At 65.8% G+C, this 17,499-nt stretch overlaps 1 protein-coding gene across 1 annotated transcript in view; it reads right to left on the reverse strand.

Annotated features, from left to right (window-relative positions):
• KIF1A (kinesin family member 1A) overlaps positions 1-17,499 on the reverse strand; it is an 84,218-nt gene that overhangs the window by 18,700 nt on the left and 48,019 nt on the right. The window contains 11 exon segments of the mRNA XM_021074861.1: positions 260-365; positions 3,720-3,804; positions 3,900-3,966; positions 4,219-4,327; positions 5,773-5,828; positions 6,774-6,892; positions 8,213-8,303; positions 8,414-8,582; positions 8,754-8,892; positions 9,747-9,832; positions 11,916-12,034. Of these exon segments, the coding sequence (XP_020930520.1) occupies positions 260-365; positions 3,720-3,804; positions 3,900-3,966; positions 4,219-4,327; positions 5,773-5,828; positions 6,774-6,892; positions 8,213-8,303; positions 8,414-8,582; positions 8,754-8,892; positions 9,747-9,832; positions 11,916-12,034 (1,146 nt within the window).

Genomic DNA, 17,499 nt, shown 5'->3' on the forward strand with positions numbered 1-17,499 from the left:
GACCAAATGAACAACAGGCCAGAGATATGTGTGGGCAGAGACAGGACCGTGCACAGGCCACTGGGCTGGGGGACTCCGAGGCCCCAAGCCTCCCTCGCGGCCCCCCTTCCCTGCGGCGTCAGAGAGGACGGCCTGGAATGGTTTGGGGCTGGAGCGACCTGTCCAGGTGGGTGGGCTGAGAACACAGCCTGCGTCCCGACTCAGACCCGGTCTGCAGGGAGTGGGAACAGCCCTGATCTGCCGCCCCGAGGGAACTCACCGGTCATCCTGGGCCGGGTAGATGTACCCCGATGACAGGATGTTGAGAGACAAGATGTTGGGGTCAATCAGGGACTCGTCAGTTTCTGGAGTGTTTCGGATGCGACCTACAGGAAAGGGACAGGCCGTGTGTCACTTCCCAGGAAGCCAGGTGGGGCACTTGGTCCCTGCTCTCCGCCTCTGCTGGGCTGGAACTGCGAACCCTGAGGCCACGTCAGGGAACCGACTGCCCACACGGCCACAAAAGCACCTGGCAAAGGGCAACCTCAGGGTGGACTGGGAGGCCCGCGCAGGGTCTGCAGCCGGCCTTGGTGCCACCTGTCAGCAGACGTTCTTCCACCTGGACTGCGGCGGCCCAAGTCCTGAGTTTCTTCGTTTCTCAGCCACAAGCCAGCTCTCAGTACCCGCCCCAGCCGACAGAGGCCAATCCCTCAGCCCGGAACTCACAGGCCTCCTGCCTGTCGGAAATCTTAGCAAGATGCGAAGGAGGCAATGCTCCTTCTTCTCTTTACACTTAACAAAGAGAAAGAAGACGCATTCCCATTGTGGTGCAGCAGAAACGAGCCCAACCAGCAAACACAAGGACACGGGATTGATCCCTTGCCTCGCTCAGCGGGTTAAGGGCTGGTGCTGCATCGGGTAGGTCACAGATGTGGCTCGGATCCCACTTTGCATTGCAGAACGGCAGCTACAGCTCCGATTCAACCCCTAGCCTGGGAACTTGCATGTGCTGCAGGTGTGGCCCTGAAAAGCAAAAAAGAAAAAGAGAGAGAGAAAGGAAAAAAGAAAAAAAAACTGTCTGTGGCATAAGTCGCTCCTTGCAAGTGGCATTTCCAGCAGAGCCCCTAAGGTGCCGGGGGCGGGGGGCGGCTCTGTCTGTCAAAGCCCCAGAACCACTGAGAGTCAGGACTGCTGCCTGGTGGCTTCGTGAGTAATTTCTTGCTCTGGAGTTCCCACTGTGCCACTGTGGGTTAAGGAGTTGGCGTAGGTCACAGCTGCAGCTCAGATTCGATCCCTGGCCCAGGAAGGTCTGTATGCTGTGAGTGTGGCCAAATAACAACAATAATAGCAACAACTTCTTGCTCTGGTGGTGATGATTAAAACGACTGCTCTGCTTCCTCAAGGAATAAACAAATACTGAGTTTTCTTTGTTAAACCAGAAAGGAGTCACCGGGCCTTCCTTCTCCCTCATGTACGGAAAGCAGTAAAACCCAGCACTAGGCCAGAATTCCGTGTCCACCTGCTGGAGCTGCCCAGTCCACTTCCTGGAACCTTCTCTCAACATGCGACTTCTGGGAGGAGGCAGGTGTGGGTTTCCTGAGAAGTGCCTGCTGGGGCTGGGCCGGGCTCGAGCAGCGTGTCCCCGTGGCTGGGGGCTGAGGGGTGGACTGCCACCAGTCCGCTGCTGGGGAGGCCTCAGCTGCAGGAAGAGCAGGCCAGCCCCACCCCGCCTCACCCCTGGGGTGCATGCTTCGGTGGAGGCTCTTCAGAGGGACTCTGTCGGCTCAGAGCCCAACCAGGAGCTCTGCCGGCGGAGCGGATGCCCATGGCGCCCCGGGTCAGGCCGAGACGTCCACGGCATCTGTGAGCTTTACACAGCCCAAGCCCCTTAGCCCGAGGGGGGCTTGGTGTTCGTGCCAGCACCTCGTCCATTCAGTAGCACCCTCATGCCCTCCCACACGTGGGCAAACACTCCGGGAGGGTCGGGGGAAGAAAGCTGGGGTCCTGGGACCAAGGCCTAGCTCCCCACGGCCCACGAGGGTGCAGCCTCTGTGCAGACACTGGGTGCCGCCACCGCCGAAGATTGAGAGTGACGGGGTATGGCGCTGGGGGGTGCTCCTCGCCCTCTCCCAGGCCTGAGCCAGGCCGGAGTGTGGTGCAGACCCCCTCTGGGCGAACAGGCTTGGGGTGAAGGTGGCACTGCCCCACGCCGGGGATCCTTCCCCACTGGGGCGTGGGAGGTCTGTAAGCCAGCTTCCTTCCTCTTTAAATTGATGCAGCTTTCATGTTTATTCATTTATTTATTTTTATGGCTGCAGCTTATGGAAGTTCCTGGGCCAGGGACTGAATCTGAGCCCAGCTGCAACCTACACTGTAGCTGTGGCAATGCCGGATCCTTTAACCTGCTGCACTGGGCCGGGAATTGAACCCGAGCCTCTGCAGGGACCTGAGCATCTGCAGTTGGTTTTTTCTTTTTTTTAGGGCCACACACTTGGCATACGGTGGTTCCCAGGCTAGGGGTCAAATTGAGAGCTACAGCTGCTGGCCTACGCCACAGCCATAGCAACACCAGATCTGAGCCACATCTGCAACCTACACCGTAGCTCACAGCATCGCCAGATCCTTAATCCACTGCCTGGGGCCAGGGATCAAACTTGTGTCCTCACGGATACTAGTTGAGTTCTTAACCCACTGAGCCACAATGGGAACTCCTGCAGTTGGATTCTTAACCCACTGTGCCTCGGTGGGAACGCCTGATGCGGCTTTTAGATTTGCCCTAAAGAATATCTGAAACGGGGGTGTGTGTGGTTGTTCTACCCTTTGCTGATCGGTGTGAAAACAGACACTAAATGTCTAAAATAAAAGCATCTGTCGTCGGGCCCCAGAACCTCCCTGCGCACAGCCCTGCACTTTGGGGTGCAGGATGATGGGTCCCTTGTCACATCCCTGCTACTATACCCTCAGAACCCCCTACAAGCCCCAGGGACACTGCCTTGAGCTGATGTCCCCTGGCCAGAGGTGTCTGAGGTGGGTTCTCCGAGGGACGCTTGTCCCTGTCTTTGAGTGGAAATGGGGCAGACGAATTCTTTATGGAGAATCAGCAGAGGAAGCACTGCTAATAGATGACACGAGGTCACAGAAGGAAAGCATCGAAGGTGCTGGTGACCTGTGCCAGCTGAACTGTGTCGCCCAAAGTAGACCTGCTGCAGTCCTGACCCCGGAACCTCAGAATGGGACCCTCTTTAGGAACCGCCGGTTGGCAGAAGTGAGGAGGGGAGATGCTGGAGCTGGGTGGCCCCCACCTGAGCACCTAGGCCTCCTGAAGGTGGGGACTGGAGTCTGTAAGCGGGAGTCCCCGCACACCCCAGAAGCTGGGAGAGGTCAGGACGGCCCCTCCCCTGAGGTTTCAGAGGGCGCGTGGCCCCGCCGACCTTCGTCAGGGCGCTTGGCTCCAGCACTGTGAGAGGGCCCATTGCTTTGGTTTCAAACCCCCGGCCTGCGGCGCTTTGCTACAGCAGCCCTGGCAAGTTACTACAGTAACTGGACGGAAGTGTGGAACCACGTCTGGGTCCAAGCTCTTCTCTTCAGGAGGGGGCTGAGGCGCCGAGAGGGGATGTGACTTAGCCACAGTCAGAGCTGTGGTCGGAACTCAGGCGTCCGACCAGGGGCTGAGGGGAGGGGAGGGGAGCTCTGGTTCTTCCCACCAACCCAGCCCCCACCCCCAAGGCGGGTTCACTCACCCACGACCAGCTCTCGCACTTCCTTCCAGTGGATGTGGCTGCCTGTCTCATGCAGCAGTGTCACGGTTATCCGCCTCTGGATGCCCTGCCAGGCCCCAAGAGAGAGGACATGGTCAGGCGGCAGGCGGCCAGGCGGGGGGTGGGGGCTGGAGGCGGGTGAGGGCAGGCAAGGCGTTGCACCTGGTGGAGCAGGAAGGTCCCCATGCACGGCATCCCGCCGCGATGGTCCACCACTGCCGGGATGTAACTGGGAGAGAGAGGAGCCGGGTGAGGCCTGCCCACTGCAGACACGCGGCCCCCAGGAGCGGAGGGGAGAGAACAGGAGAACCTCAGCGGCCCCCTGCGGCGGAGGGGGGCTGGCCCAGGCCACGAGACCAGCGTCAACCGGGCCAGGAAGCCCACCGTGTGCCGCCTGGATCTGTCCCAGGGCCCTCCCTGCACCACAGCGCCGGGGGCCCCGGCCCACCCCCAGCACGGGCAGCAGGGCGTTGGGACGCACTCGCCATTGGCCTCCAGCTCGCAGATCTCGAAGTAGACCAGCAGGTCGTACTTGCAGTGGCAGGGTCCCGGGCAGTGCCGTGTCAGTGCGCTGAGCTTGGTGGCGGGCACTGGGGGGCGACAAGGGAGAAGCAGGGACTGGAGGCGGACTCGCGGAGCGCTGAGGGCACGCTCAGGGAGGCCAGGGAGGGGGCGCCTCAGAAGCACAGGGGCAGCTCCCTCTGAGAAAAACAGCCGTGGACCCCACCCCGCACCCCAGGAATGCCCGGCTCTGGGCACAGACAGGCCTCAGCAACCACCCTGCGGAACAGCTGGGACGGCTGGCTTCTCCGTGCCCAGGTGGGAGGAGCCACAGGCCTCGGACGAGAGCAGCGGCTTGAGACCCCCCAGAACCAGCAGGGCAGAGGGAGCCCCACGACCTGCGCAGGACCCCTCTGCTACAGCCCCCTCAGCTGCAGCCCACTGCACGGCCCAAGCACCTGCCTCCAGCACAGAGAGGCCCTGCCCCTCAGCTCCCACAGCCCTCCGCCCGTGGGCAGCTCCTGACCAACAGGCCCCACACCCCAGGGCCACTCCTCTATCAAATCCCACCGGAGCCCCACTGCTTCGCCTACCAATGTGGGTCTAAGAGTCTTCCCAGACCGCGCAGGGAACACGCAGTGCCAACCCTCAGACCAGCACGGATGCCAGGATTAACATCAACAAGTGTCGGCAGACCTGGAGGGGCTGGTGTGCGTGCCGCCACCCCTGCAGTGCCTGCAGCCTGCAGATGCCACCTTACGGGGACCTGGAGAGTGGGGCTGACCCTGCTCCTCCCAGCAGGCCGGGGGTGCCAGGGTCATCACAGGCACAGCCCGGAAGCAGCTCCTCACAGGTCCCGCCTTCTCAGACACCGTGCCCGGGACGGTGCCCATCCCCTACCTCGAGGCGGCTTCCTGGGCTACGAGGGGCCTCGACCGCACCGCCAGCCCCTGCACTGACTCTCCGACCTTCCGCCACCCGTGTCCCTGGGCGTTAGCTTTTGTCTTGACAGCAGGAAAAACCCTACAACCTCTTCCACTGAAACCCAGCTAGTCTCGAGAGCTTCTCCACCGCCCACCCACCCCCAGAGGCAGGGCTCCGGGCTCCAGGCGAGCGCCCTGCCCAATGTGCTTCCTCCAGGGACCCCAACACGTGTCCCGCCTCCGGCCCCAGCTTCCCGTGAGCCAGGTTCCTGCTGTGCCTTTTGCCCCCAGCCCTCATCCATTCCACAGGTCAGCCCAGACGGCCCAGGTCTCGCTGAAGTGCCCAGCCCTGTCACGGCCTGCTCCGGGCAGGCACCCCCGACCACCGCCCTGCTGCCCTGCGCACGCCGAAGGGTAAAGGACATCCGAGAGGTCCCTATGCCTTCACCTCGTGCTCCTCCCCAGTAGGGGGCCCCATGAGGCCCAGCCGGGGGAGATTGGCCCCAGGAGGCTGGGAGAGGACAGACCCACCACCCAACCAGCGCTCTGCTGCCGAGGGCACCCCCCCGGGGCCCCTGTCACCCAGGGGCACAGGCCAGAGCCCCGCCTACCTGGCTTGGACAGAGGCATGACCCGCGGGAAATGGCGGCGTGAGGGCCTCAGCGGGCTGTGGAGACAGACGTGCCAGCGTGAGGCGACCTGGGGGCCGGCGTCTGCCGGACCCTGAGCTGAGGGAGCCGGGGACGAGGGCAGGGAACGGCAGAGAGCAGCCCACAGTGCGCCGACCCCGTGCCGGGCCTGCCTCCTTCCCTCCCACAGGGCCTGGCTCTCCACCAGCTCGGAGGCGGAGGAGGGCTCCTGGGGACCCCAGGCCCCCAGCCCGGGAGGCTCCACAAAGCCACGAGCTGGGGCGAGGTCAGGCCCTGACTGCGCAGGGCTCCTAGGATGGAGCCCCCGGCGCTCCCAGGGGCAGACGAGGCTCCGGGGCCACGCGCCACCACCCTCTCCTTCCTGGGCCCTTCTCTTTCCCTGACTCCCGGGGGCCTCGCTCTGTGTCCTGCGTGGCGGCCAAGGGGGAGACGGAGGTGCAACAGAGGGTCCCACCCCTGGCGTCTTCCTGCTGTTCTCCCCACACTCTGGGTGGCGGGGTGGCCCCAGAGGGGACACAGCCGACCCACCCTCTGCGCCCCTGGCTGGTCGTTGCCACAAGAGAGCAGGAAAAATGTCCCTCCTTCGGTCCCAGTGGGAGGACCTGGGAGCGGAACGGTGGGCCCCTTCACCCGAGTTCTTGGCAGGCAGCAGAAGCCGGCTCCCCGCAGGCGGCCCTGGCCTCCTCGGGCCCAGCGCCAGGCTTCCGCGGCCTCAGGACACGCCCAGCGGAGCCCAGGTCCTCGCAGTGGGAAGCCCTGCTTAGGCCGGAGGCGGCTCAGACCCACAGGCGGGGAGGTGGGCGCCGAGGCGCTGGGCTCTGCAGCTGCCACGCCAGACCCATCGGGGGCGGGGGCTGGCCCTGCTGGCCGGAGGGTGGAGAGGCAGCTGACCTGAGCACGTGCCCCCCAACACCCCCCACAGCGCCCTAGACACGTCCTCCCCACGCCCCCCGACAGCTGACCTGAGCACGTCCTTGCACAGGGGCGGGAACGGGTGCTGCTGGTAGTGGCCGAAGACCTCAAAGACGATGGGCTGGCTCTTGATGTACTCGATGAAGGACCGGGTCACCTCCACCGCGATCTGGCAGGGGGTGGCCACACCACGCAGCCCGGGGAGGGAGGAGGGTCACCGGCGTGAGTGCTCAGCTCCCACGGAGAACCCAGCACCCCAGGTCCGGGTCGGAACCCCCAGACCAGGCGACCTCTGCTCACCACGGGGCGGCGGCCCTCGCGGTGGCCTGTCCAGCCCGCCCCTTCCTCTCGGCACACGGCCGGTGGACAGCCTGCCGGGCGGCCGCCCTGGGGCCACCTGGCTCAGCTGCCTTCAGAGCTCAGAGGTGGAGGAGGGGCCGCCGTGGCTGGTCTGACCCTCCCAGGGCCCTCGCCACCCGCCCAGCGTGTGGTTGAATCGTGCCCCCCAGTGCACACGCTCACGTCCCAGCCCCAGCACGCGTGTTTGGAGACAGGGCTTTCACAAGGTGAGCGTGTTAGAATTAGGTCACTGTTACTGGTGTGGGGCCCGGACCGGCGTCCTCGTGCGAACGGGACATGCGGGCAGAGGCACACACAGAGGGAGGGGGGTGTGAGCACACAGGGAGAGGGACAGGGACAGAGTCTCCTTCGCGGCCTCGGAGGGCACAGCCCTGCCCTCCGGATGCCCGGCCTCCACAGCTGAGAGGCGGCAACGCCCCGCGGCTGAGGCGCCCGGGCTGCGGGCTCGGTTAGGGCAGCGGGGAAGGAGCCCACCAAGTGCACCTCGGACCTGGCCTCGCTCCCTGGCGCAAGGGGGGCCCCTCCCAAGGGTCAGGGCAGGCCGTGGGCGGCAGGGCCCTTGTGAGCAAGGCCTCCGTGACTGCTCAGGCCACACACCCACGCGTGGGGCCGCTCTAGTCACGCACACTCCCTGGCCTGGCGCTTGCGGCCTCGTTACCGGGCGCGTTTCATCAGGGCTCGTCTCCCAGCCTCGCACCAGAAAGCCCCCTGCTCGCCTGACCCTGAGACACTGCCGGCCTGGAGCTTTCTGGCCGCTGCGGCTTCGGCCCCGGCACCCTGCAGCCCTCGGGGGCCTGCCTCCTGCCTCGTTCCCGGCACCAGGCACCCCGGCCTCGGCGCAAAGCCCAGCCCCCCGAGACGCTCCACGTCCACATCTGCCCGAGGCACGCGGCGGGGGGCTTTCGGGGTTCTGGTCTGCCCTCGCCCCCGGGGTCTTAAACCCCCCAAGGCCCCCACCGCCCAGCGACAGCCACAGGCCCCGCCCTCACGCGCAGCCCAGCCTGGGGCGCAGAAGAGGGAGAAGCAACGCGGAGAGAAGGAAGGACACGCGGGTGTTTCCGGGAGGCCGCACGACGCCAGAGACCCAGGAGAGGCCGATCCCTGGGGGCGGGGGGGTCTGAGGACGTACATTCTGGACGTGGTAGAAGCCGAGCGGAGGGCCCCTCCCCGTGTTCTTCAGGGGCTCCGTAGAGAAGGCCTCGTCGTGGCGATGGATGAAGCTGTGAATCAGGAGGAGCGCTGGGCAGCTGGGGGGACTGGGGACGGGGCCCACGGCCTCCAGGGCGTCACCAGGCCCACCCGCACAGCCTGGCCCGGGTGCGAGGCTCACTTGAACTGGCAGAAGATGTCAGCATATTCGGCCGAGATGCTTGACGCCTGCAGGACGGTCACTCGGAAGGTGAAGGTGCTGCCCAGGCCAAGGTGGTCCAGGGCGGCGTCCAGGGGCCCGTCCAGGGTGGCCTTCTCCGGGCTGTCCAGGAGGCCCTCTGGGGTCACCGCTGCTGGGAGCCAAGGGCAAAGGGGCATGGCAGGACCCAAGGGGGCTAGAGCCAGGGCTCAGGGGCTGGTCCTCCCCACTTGGGCCGGGCTGAGAGGCAGTGCGACCTCCAGGCCCTCTCGGGGCCAGAGGCCACGTCCCAGAGCGCGTCCGGGCAGCCGTGGGGACCCACCTGAGCAGGTGTTGTTGTTGACCTCATCGGCCGAGGGCCCGGCATCTGCGCCCTGGCCCTGACCTTCCACGATGCGCAGCTCCTCCTGGGAGGCCCCCGAGCGGGACATCCCCGCCCCCGGGCAGGACTCGGACTGGAACTGCGTGAGCAGGAGACCAGAGTCAGAGCGCGGAGAAGCCTGGAGCCTCCTGCCAGGCCAGTCCTGCCAAGGGCGGGGCCGCACCCCAGGCCGCGGCTTTCCATGCTGTCATGACCCCTCCCGTCGACAAAGGGGGAAGGAAAGGGGGGAACTGTCTAGAAGCTTCAGTTCTGCTCTCTGCCCCCCAGCCAGGACCCCTCCCTCAGCCCCCCTCCCGGTGGGAGGACTGGGGGAGTCTCTCCCTGGGGCTTTAGGGGCCGTGTCAGGTACCCCCACCAGTGGCCTCTCTGTGCCCCTACCCTCTGCCCTCCTGTGCACCCCCAGCTTGATGGCTCCTCCAGGAGGGACGCTTCCGGGGGCCCTGGGCTCAAGGCCTCGGGAGCACTGAAGTTCTAGGTCGGGAGGCCGGGTGGGGTCAGGCTATGGAAGAGCCTGAGGAGGAGAGGAGGAGCCGCCAGTCTAAGGGACGCTGAGGGGGGCCCCCACCCCCAAGGCTCTCCTGAGAGCGGAAGGGGGAGCCTGGTCCTGTCCCTTCCAATGAGGCCTGGAGGAGGGGCAGCACCTGCTGCGGGGACTGTCTGGGATGTGGGGAGGCGTCGTGATGTCCTGGAAGCTCGTGGCGCACCTGCTCTAGGGCCCCTGCCTGGGCCCATGGCCCCCCGGGGAAAGCAGGTTCAAGATCCCCGAGATGCCGGCGGCGGCGGCGGGGAGACAGACCCGGTGAGTGAGGGCAAGTCGGACAGGGAGGGACGGGCCCCTGCGGGCTCAGGGCTTGGGAAGAGAGGCGCCTGAGCCCACAGCCGACCCAGAGGCCTGTCTGTTGGTGTCTACGGCCGTGCCACCCTCGGGGATACCTTCTCGAAATGCTGGTCGTCGAAGGAGATTTTGGCGGTTCCCGACTGGCGGACGCCGGAGCCGTAATCAGGGGCCTCTTCATCGGCTGAAACGGGAACGGAGCCGATGGTCCGGGCCCAGCCTGTCCCCAGGTGGGAGTGGCAGGGCCAGGCATAGCCTCTGGGTGCAGGGAAGGCACCCAGGACGGGCTCTGGCTCACTCAGGGGATCTCTGTCATTGCCGCCTGGCTCCAGAACCACCAGGGCACCGTCCTGGGCACACTGACCAGCAGCCTGTGCTGCCCCGGGCCCCGTGGCAGCCACGTCCTCGGCACAGCCTGCCCTGACCGAGGACACAAGCTCATTTTCAAAGCCAAACTGCCACCCCCTGCCCCCCTCCCCAAGTCCTGCCCCCGCCCCCCCGACGCTCCAGCGGAACCAGTCCCGACCCTTCTTCACCTCCACAGAGCCCGCCCCCCCAGGGCCTCCTGGTTTCACCTGGAAGCTCGGCTGCCCCTCAGCCACCGCCATCACCCACTGGACACTCAGCACCCCACCCTCACGCCCCTCCTTCACTCGCTCTGGGCTCCCCACTGTGCTTGGAACAAAACCCAAACCTTTCTGCTGCTGGAAGGACCACCAGGTCTGGCTTTCCACAGCCTCCCCAGCCCCAGTCGCTCCAGCTAGATGCCACCCCAGGAGGTTTCACAGACCCCAGGGGGCTCTGACCCTCGCTCTGGGGCCTTGGGGGTGCTAAGAGCACCTGCTCTCCGCCCTGGCTGCCCAAGCCCCTGGAGCTCTGTCCCACCAGCGCCTGTGCACAGTAAGGCTCTGTGTCGGGAGAGCTGACCTGGGCCGTGGCAGGGGTGGGAGCAGGTGTGACCTCGGAGGCCACTAAGGCAGGCTTCCGGGGCCCTTGGAGTTCCCTCTCCTCCGCTACAGCCACTAGGCGGGGAATGTCAGATGCAGCCCAAACACGGACGGCCGCCTTCTCGGCAGGACCCGCTCAACAGGGCCTGGGCCAGAGGGGAAGGGCCAAGGGAGAGCCCAGGGTGGACAGGGCCCCTGAGGGATGACGGAGGCACTGCCGTTTCCCAGCATCCCTGTCACCGGACTCTGCCCTAGAGCCACCCTCCCTCCCCACCCCAGGGTCCCTGTGCTCAGCACCACGGTGACATGCCTGGGAGATGCTGTGACAAGTCTGTGGAGCTATGGGATAGTAAGAATTTGGCACGGGGTCCTGAGGGTGGAACCAAGACCACCCAAGGTGTCCGGGCAGAGGGGACCAGACAGCTGGCGTGGGGTCGCAGCCCTCTCTCGGCCTTGAGCCACCCTGCAGCCCACACGCTATCCTGCCTGTCCTCGCCCCCAGGTTCCCCGGGCTGCCGAGCCATAGAGAGGGAGGCTGTGATCCTGCGGAGGCACCAGGGGACCTCAAGGCAGAGAAGCGTGTGCGCGCCAGGCCTCCAGCCTGCAGCTGCCCCCGTCTGTGTCCTCCTGCCACCCTCCACACACTGTCAGCATAAGCTTCAAAAGGGTGCCAGTTTCAAGGGAGCAAACCTGGGCTCCAGGGCGTCCTGGGGCTGCCTGCCCCGGGGCCCGCGCAGGGGCCAGGCGGGTGAGCGGGCAGCACGAGGGTGTCTGCCTCCGTGGTGATGTACCACCAGGCCCGCGGCACAGGCGGGGTCTTCCGCCTCCGGGGAGGCAGGACAGCACTGGGAGCCAAGGGTCCGAAGGGGGCAGTGCTGGCAAGTCAGCAGAGGCTCCGGGGGTGCGGGGGACAGCACAGGGAGCCAACGGCTAGAGGGCTACACTCCCGTCTTGGGGCTGAGACGGCAGTGGCGGGGAACCCACAAAGGGTAGTTCTGCGCCAGGCTGTGTCTGAGGGTCCAGCTGGGGCTGCCTGCTAGGGGGACCGGAGCCAAAGTGGGCTCAGACAGCCCTGGGCTCGGCCTGCATGGCCCCGGAGGCCCCGGCCAACCAGGAAGAGTCCAGAAGACTGGAGCCAAGAGCCGGGCAGCTGGGGCTTCTCCCCAAGGCCCCCTCTGCACCCCCTGGGGTGGGGCAGAGAAACAGAGGAGGCTGGGGGCTGGCAGCACATTGACCACTGGGCGAGGCCCACAGAGGTCTCCCTACCCAGGGGTCCCGTTGGTGAAGGGACAGAGCCAGCCCCGGGTGCCCCACACGCACCTGAGATGGCCTGGACGGCCACGCGGAGAAAGCCCTTCACCTCGCCCTTCTCGCTGACGATGGCCACTCGGTGCACCAGGGGCACAGGGTACAGCAGGTTGCTCAGGTACACGAAGGCCCTGGGGGGGCAGAGGCCGCAGTCAGGGCCACCCCGTGGTGAGGGGTGGCGGCAGCGGCATGGCCGGGCTCACGACACAACACTGCAAAGCAGAGCGAAGCGAGGCAGCCAGGGCAGCAAGCAGCCGGGAGGGCGGGCAGGCAGGGGGCTGCGCCAGGGGAGGGGGAGGGTCCACGGCCACGGAGGAGACAGGAGGAGGCGGAGGGACAGAGGCAGAGGGCGGTGGGCGCTGCGGGAGCAGAGGAAGCGGTGAGGAGGGCGGGGCACAGGGAGAGGCCCGCGGTCCGAGCAGGACGGCCGAGGAGGGAGGGTTCAGCCTGCTTCAAGGAGGAGGACCTGGGGACCCGCCTGGCCCGGCTACGACCCTCACACTGGCGCAGATGCCCAGCAGCCCCCCCAGCTCCTGCCTATTTCCCGGTGGTCCCTGACGCTTGAGGACCCCACAGAGGGTCTCGGCCGGTGGAACACAGCTCACAATTCCCTCTGAGCCCCTCCAGGAACACCAGGGGCAGGAGCTCCGCGATGCCAGCGGAGACGCCCCTGCCCAGGGCCCAAAGACACCCCAGATACCGCCGCACTGCCTGGCGTGTGCCCCCATCAGCTCCCAAAGGGCACCCAGAGCCCTTCCCGGGCAGCTCAGCTATGCACCCAGCCAGTGTCAGGACAGGCCAGAGGCCGTGTCGTCCCAGTGCTGAGCTGGCCAACATGCAACAGTCACACGAGCGGCTGAGGGCAGAGAGGACCTGGAAGACCCTGTGCTGCCCAGCTGGGTGATGGGAGCACAGCTCCCGCCATTCGGGGGCACCCTCCTCTCAAGCTCTGCCCTCCCCTCCAGCTCAGAGGCGTGGCCTCGCAGCCCTGAGCTCCTGGGAAGGGGGGTGCTGGGGGGCAGGGCACAGCTTGGGCAGGATTTGAACACAGTCTGCTAGAGAAGTTGGGGAGTGTAACACATGGGCAGAGGGAGGCCCAGGGCCTCAGCCAGGGTTGGGGTGGGGCGGGCAGGCAGGGGTGAGACTGCCAGGGGCACGGCTGGGCGGAGCTGGGAGGACGAGAGGAGAGGCATTCTCCTGTCCCTGCCCCTAGCCCAGACCGAGCTGAGGGTGTCACCCACACCACAAGCTCCAGGGTCCCCGCTCTGGACCCCCTGTGGCCGAAAGCACAGGGAAGGGCCGTTCCCCGGCATCCTGATGCCAGGCCCTGGTGTTCCCCTCAGGTGGGCTCCCGGTCTTGCCACAACCGCCCTCCCCTGCAAGTCAGAAATCTGAGCTCTGTCCTGGCTCTGGTCTCAAATCTAACAGTTCTGCCACAAAAGTCTCTCTGAAATCCACTCAGCCAGCCATTGCCCAGGCTCCCTCCCGCTTTCCCTATGGCCCCCACAGCAGCCAGAGGGGACATGAGGCGCGGCCAGACCCCACCCCCGTGGTGTCCAAGCTCTCTGCATCCAGGCCCGCTCTCAGCCCTGGCCACACGGCTCAGCCCTGCTCTGGCCTCACGGGCCCTGGCCTCTGCTCCCGCCACGGCGCACAGCCTGGTTCTCAGCTCCGCGCCCAGCCTCCCACGTCCCCATGGCTCTGTTTGTCAGAATTTACCAGCAGGTCTATCTCTGTTGGTTGCCTCTTGCCATCTGAGCACCCCGTGCCCCGTGCCAGGCTGGCAGGTCCCGGCCAGGGGGAAGGGTGTGCCACCTCCCGGGGCTGCCCTCCTGGGACAAGAGGAAGCCCCTTCTCCCAGCACAGCACTGGCTCGAGGATGCCCCAGAGCCCCTCTTTCTGAGGCCTCTTTGAAGCAGTATGGGCGGATGGGGCATCTGCCCACTGGCAGGAGGGAGGGCTGGGGCTCCGACGCCCCGACCACCCACTGAGGCAAGCAGAAGCCAGCCCCGGCCTTGGCCCCAAGAGGATGCCGGGGCCCAGAGAGCCGAAGCCCTCGCCAGAGCTGCAGAGGGCACCTTCTCCCCACACGAGCCTCGGGAGGGGACGGTGGTGCCCTTCCCTTACGGGTACCTGGGCCAAGGGCCTGTGACTGAAATTGGGGTGGGAGGAGGGCTGACAGGACACAAGCAAAGCCCTAAGGCCCAAAAGGGGAAACGGAGGGTCCTGGGACTTGGGCTGTGGGAACAGGCGCAGACCCTGCTCTGCTTCTCCCGGAGGCCTGTGCCCTTGGCTGGGCGGGGCCCCAAGCCTGAGAGAGCCAAGGGCACCAGGCAGGATGGCTCCAAGCTGCAGGATGGAGTCAGCACCTGCCCTCCCCAGGCAGGGCCTCTTCCCAGCACCACCCCCGCCAGAGAAAGCCTGCCGGCGCCAGGCAGGAGGCACTGAGGAAGCTCCCAGGAGCCCCAGGCACACAGGCAGGGCCCGCAGCCTGGCCACCTTCCCTGCAGGGAATCCTGAGGGCCCTCGGGGGTGGGGTGGGGGGGACACCTCTGGTTGTGGGCTGGGTGAGGACATGGTGCCAGGCACAGAGAGAGTTGAAGGGTTCTCCAGGGCCACCCAGCCCGCCCCCCTGCCCTTCCCCCCAGGGGGCAATGACGCAGGGGCTGGCTTCGAGTGCCCAACAGCCACTGACAGCACCCGGGGGGAGACCCACCAAGCTCCGAGCTCTCGGGGACCACCTCTGCCGGCGGCAGGGGGTTGCTCCCCTTTCTGAGCCCACCCCCACTCTCCCTCTCGCCTCCGCAAAGGCCGGGCAGAGGAAGGCCCAGGCACTGCACAGAGAGGAGAGCTGAGGAGGGGCCCAGGCCCAGCCCAGGTCAGAGATGAGGCCACGGCAGGGAGGTCCCTCCCAGGCTCCCCACACGGCCTCGCTGCTCCATGAGCCCTGCTCGAAACCTACTGAGGTCTCCCAGGGGGCTCTTTCTGCCACAGATCTGAGGGTCCCTCACATTAGGTGGGGACTGTGCCTCTCGTGTTCTAAGGCTCAAACATCCCACTGGCAGCCCGGAAGACAGAAAACCCCGATGACGACACCATCCGAACCTGCCCTCCGAGCTCCCCGGGGTCCAGCACTGAGCCCCAAACCCCCGGGGGCGAGACGTGCACCTGCGCCTCCTCCACCCCCATCTGAGCACTGAGGCCAGTGCTGTCTTTCCCAGGGGCACAAAGACAGTGCCTGAGAGCTAAGACAGCACAGCGCCCAGCCCACAGATGAAGAGACGGGGCCTCCAGGACCTTAAGGAAGTGGCCGGTGTGATACCTCCCCCCACCCCCGCTCCAGGCTGGCTCCTAGGCAGCCCCCGACCACGTGGACACCACGCTCCACTGCCCACCAACTCGAATAATACAGCTTGTTAACGCGGTCAATTAAATCTTTCGTGATCTTTCAGGACTTCCTCCTGTCAGAGGGGAGAGAAAACCCAGGCCCCTGTGGCAGCGGAAAGGGCGGTGCCCGGGATCAAACCGTTCACAAGAGGCAGCCAGGGAAGAGGTGCCCAGGTTGGAGGTTGGGGTTACACAATGAAAGATGCCTGGTCCTCGGCCTCCCATCCCTTCTGAACTCCATCACCCAGCTGCGCTCACTGGGGCGCCCGGGGTTCACAGATGCGGCTGCAGCCCTGGGGCGGTGCTCCCAGAAGGCTCACTGGGGCTTCTCTCCTTCCTGCTGCCCCTGATCCCAGGCCCCTTGGTGACACCAATGGGTGCGTTCAGCCAGAAGGGACCCCTGGGGCCCAGCAGCCACTGCCCCTAGTGGCAGCACCAGCCTCGAGGGCTGAGAGCGGGGTCTGGAAGACCCCAGGCCCACCCGATCTGCAGCACCGGGAGAGGAGGGGCTGGGCCCGAGGTGCAGATGTGGCGCCTCCCCCTCACTGCCCTCCAGGTGCCAAAACAACCTGACGTCAGCCCCCACCACCCTGGCGGCCAGAGCAGCCTCAGCCCTGTCCAGAGGACCCCGCCGGCCGCGTGCACCAGCCACACCCAGAGCGGCCGGAGCCTCTCTGGTAGCCTGGGGCTGATCGGCTCAGCAGGCAGATTGCACCCAGCTGGGCGTGGAGGGCGCGGCCTCGCCCGCCCAGATGGTGCAGCGCGGACATGACGGCCAGTGCTTTCCCACCCAGAGTTCTGGACACTTCCCTGGGGCAGTCGCCAGTCCCCCTTCCCTGGGACCCCCCATCCCAGACAGTCAGCCCTCTGCCCTCCTCTCTCTGCAGCTCCCCTGCCCACCCCCTTCTGAGAGCAACGGTCCAGGCAGGGGAGTAGTGGGGGAAACGGTCCCAGCCCCACTTGTTCTGCCTGGGCTGGCCCACCCCCTCCCCAGTTCTCTGGGACCCCAGACCGCCAGAGGGAGTGGCGCCCTGGGGCGGGGCTGACCCTGGGTCAGGACAGGGGAGGCCCCTGCCCAGGGCCCTGTGCGGAGGAGGAGAGGGCACCTTGAAGCAGGCTGAAACCCGCCGGAGAGAGGAGGCGGCAGAGGCGCAGAGCCAGGGCTGAGTGTGGCGGGAGGGGAGGAGGCAGCGCTAACCACGAGATTGGTGAGGTGCAGACGCATGCTGGGGCCAGGAAAGCCTTTCCGAAGGGAGACAAGAGTGGGCGCCCCAATTTCGCTTAAGCTTAGAGAAAGAGCCAGCAGCTACCAGAGGATAAAAGGGAACCAGAGTCGGGGTCCTTCTCAGGGGCTGGGCCTGCACAGCTGCTGCGCGGGAAAAGCCAATTCTTGCCAAACCACAAAGATCAGGACGTTTCCAAAGGATGCCCTCGGCAGACGGCCCGCCGTGGGGCGCTGGCCTGTCCCTGAGGCCTGGGTTTGGTCTGGCTGTTCAGCAACACCCCAGATCACCGAGGGGGAACGTCGGAAGGACCCAGCTCTTTCTGGCTGAGACTGCGAGAGCCCACACCCGTTTCTCCCGGGGTCCTCGCTCCCCCGTGCCCTGACCCCAGGCCTGCCTGACACCCAGCGACCCTGGCCCTGGCGGCCCGGGCTTTCTGAGAGGCTTGCGTGGAGGCAGCCCCTGGGGCTCCACCTCCCCTCGGGCTCGGCAGAGTGGGAAGCCCAGCCCCCAGCTCGCAGGGAGCAGACCACTCTCAGCAAAAACGAATCCAAATGAACCCAGACGCGCCCACGAACTCCTGCTTCCTTCCAAGAGGAACCAGCGGGGCTTTCACTCCGTCACCTGCACCCAAGGGCTCCCAGTGCAAACCCTGTTATCTGGGGACCTGCCTCTGTCTTCAGACTTTAGTACTTGTGCCCCAAGGTCAAGACTTCCAAAAACTTCCATCAGCCTAGCCCGAGGAAGCAATCTCACCCTCCCGTTACAGATGCCTTTGCACGTACGTAAAAACGTGCAAATGCAATGGTCTTGTGGCCTGAACTTCCTACTCCAGCCAGGTGTCTAGATCCTTCCCTCACCTGTCTCATCTGGTTCCCCTTCCGTGGTCGTAAAACACGGGTGGAAACTGTACTTGACCTCCTGGCCTTGGCCTCTCTCCTCTTCCAGGAAACTTAAAAACTGGCTCCTCTTTGCAAAGGGCACTT

This window comes from Sus scrofa, chromosome 15, assembly GCF_000003025.6.
Source record: "Sus scrofa isolate TJ Tabasco breed Duroc chromosome 15, Sscrofa11.1, whole genome shotgun sequence".
In the NCBI taxonomy this organism is placed as follows: Eukaryota; Metazoa; Chordata; class Mammalia; order Artiodactyla; family Suidae; genus Sus; species Sus scrofa.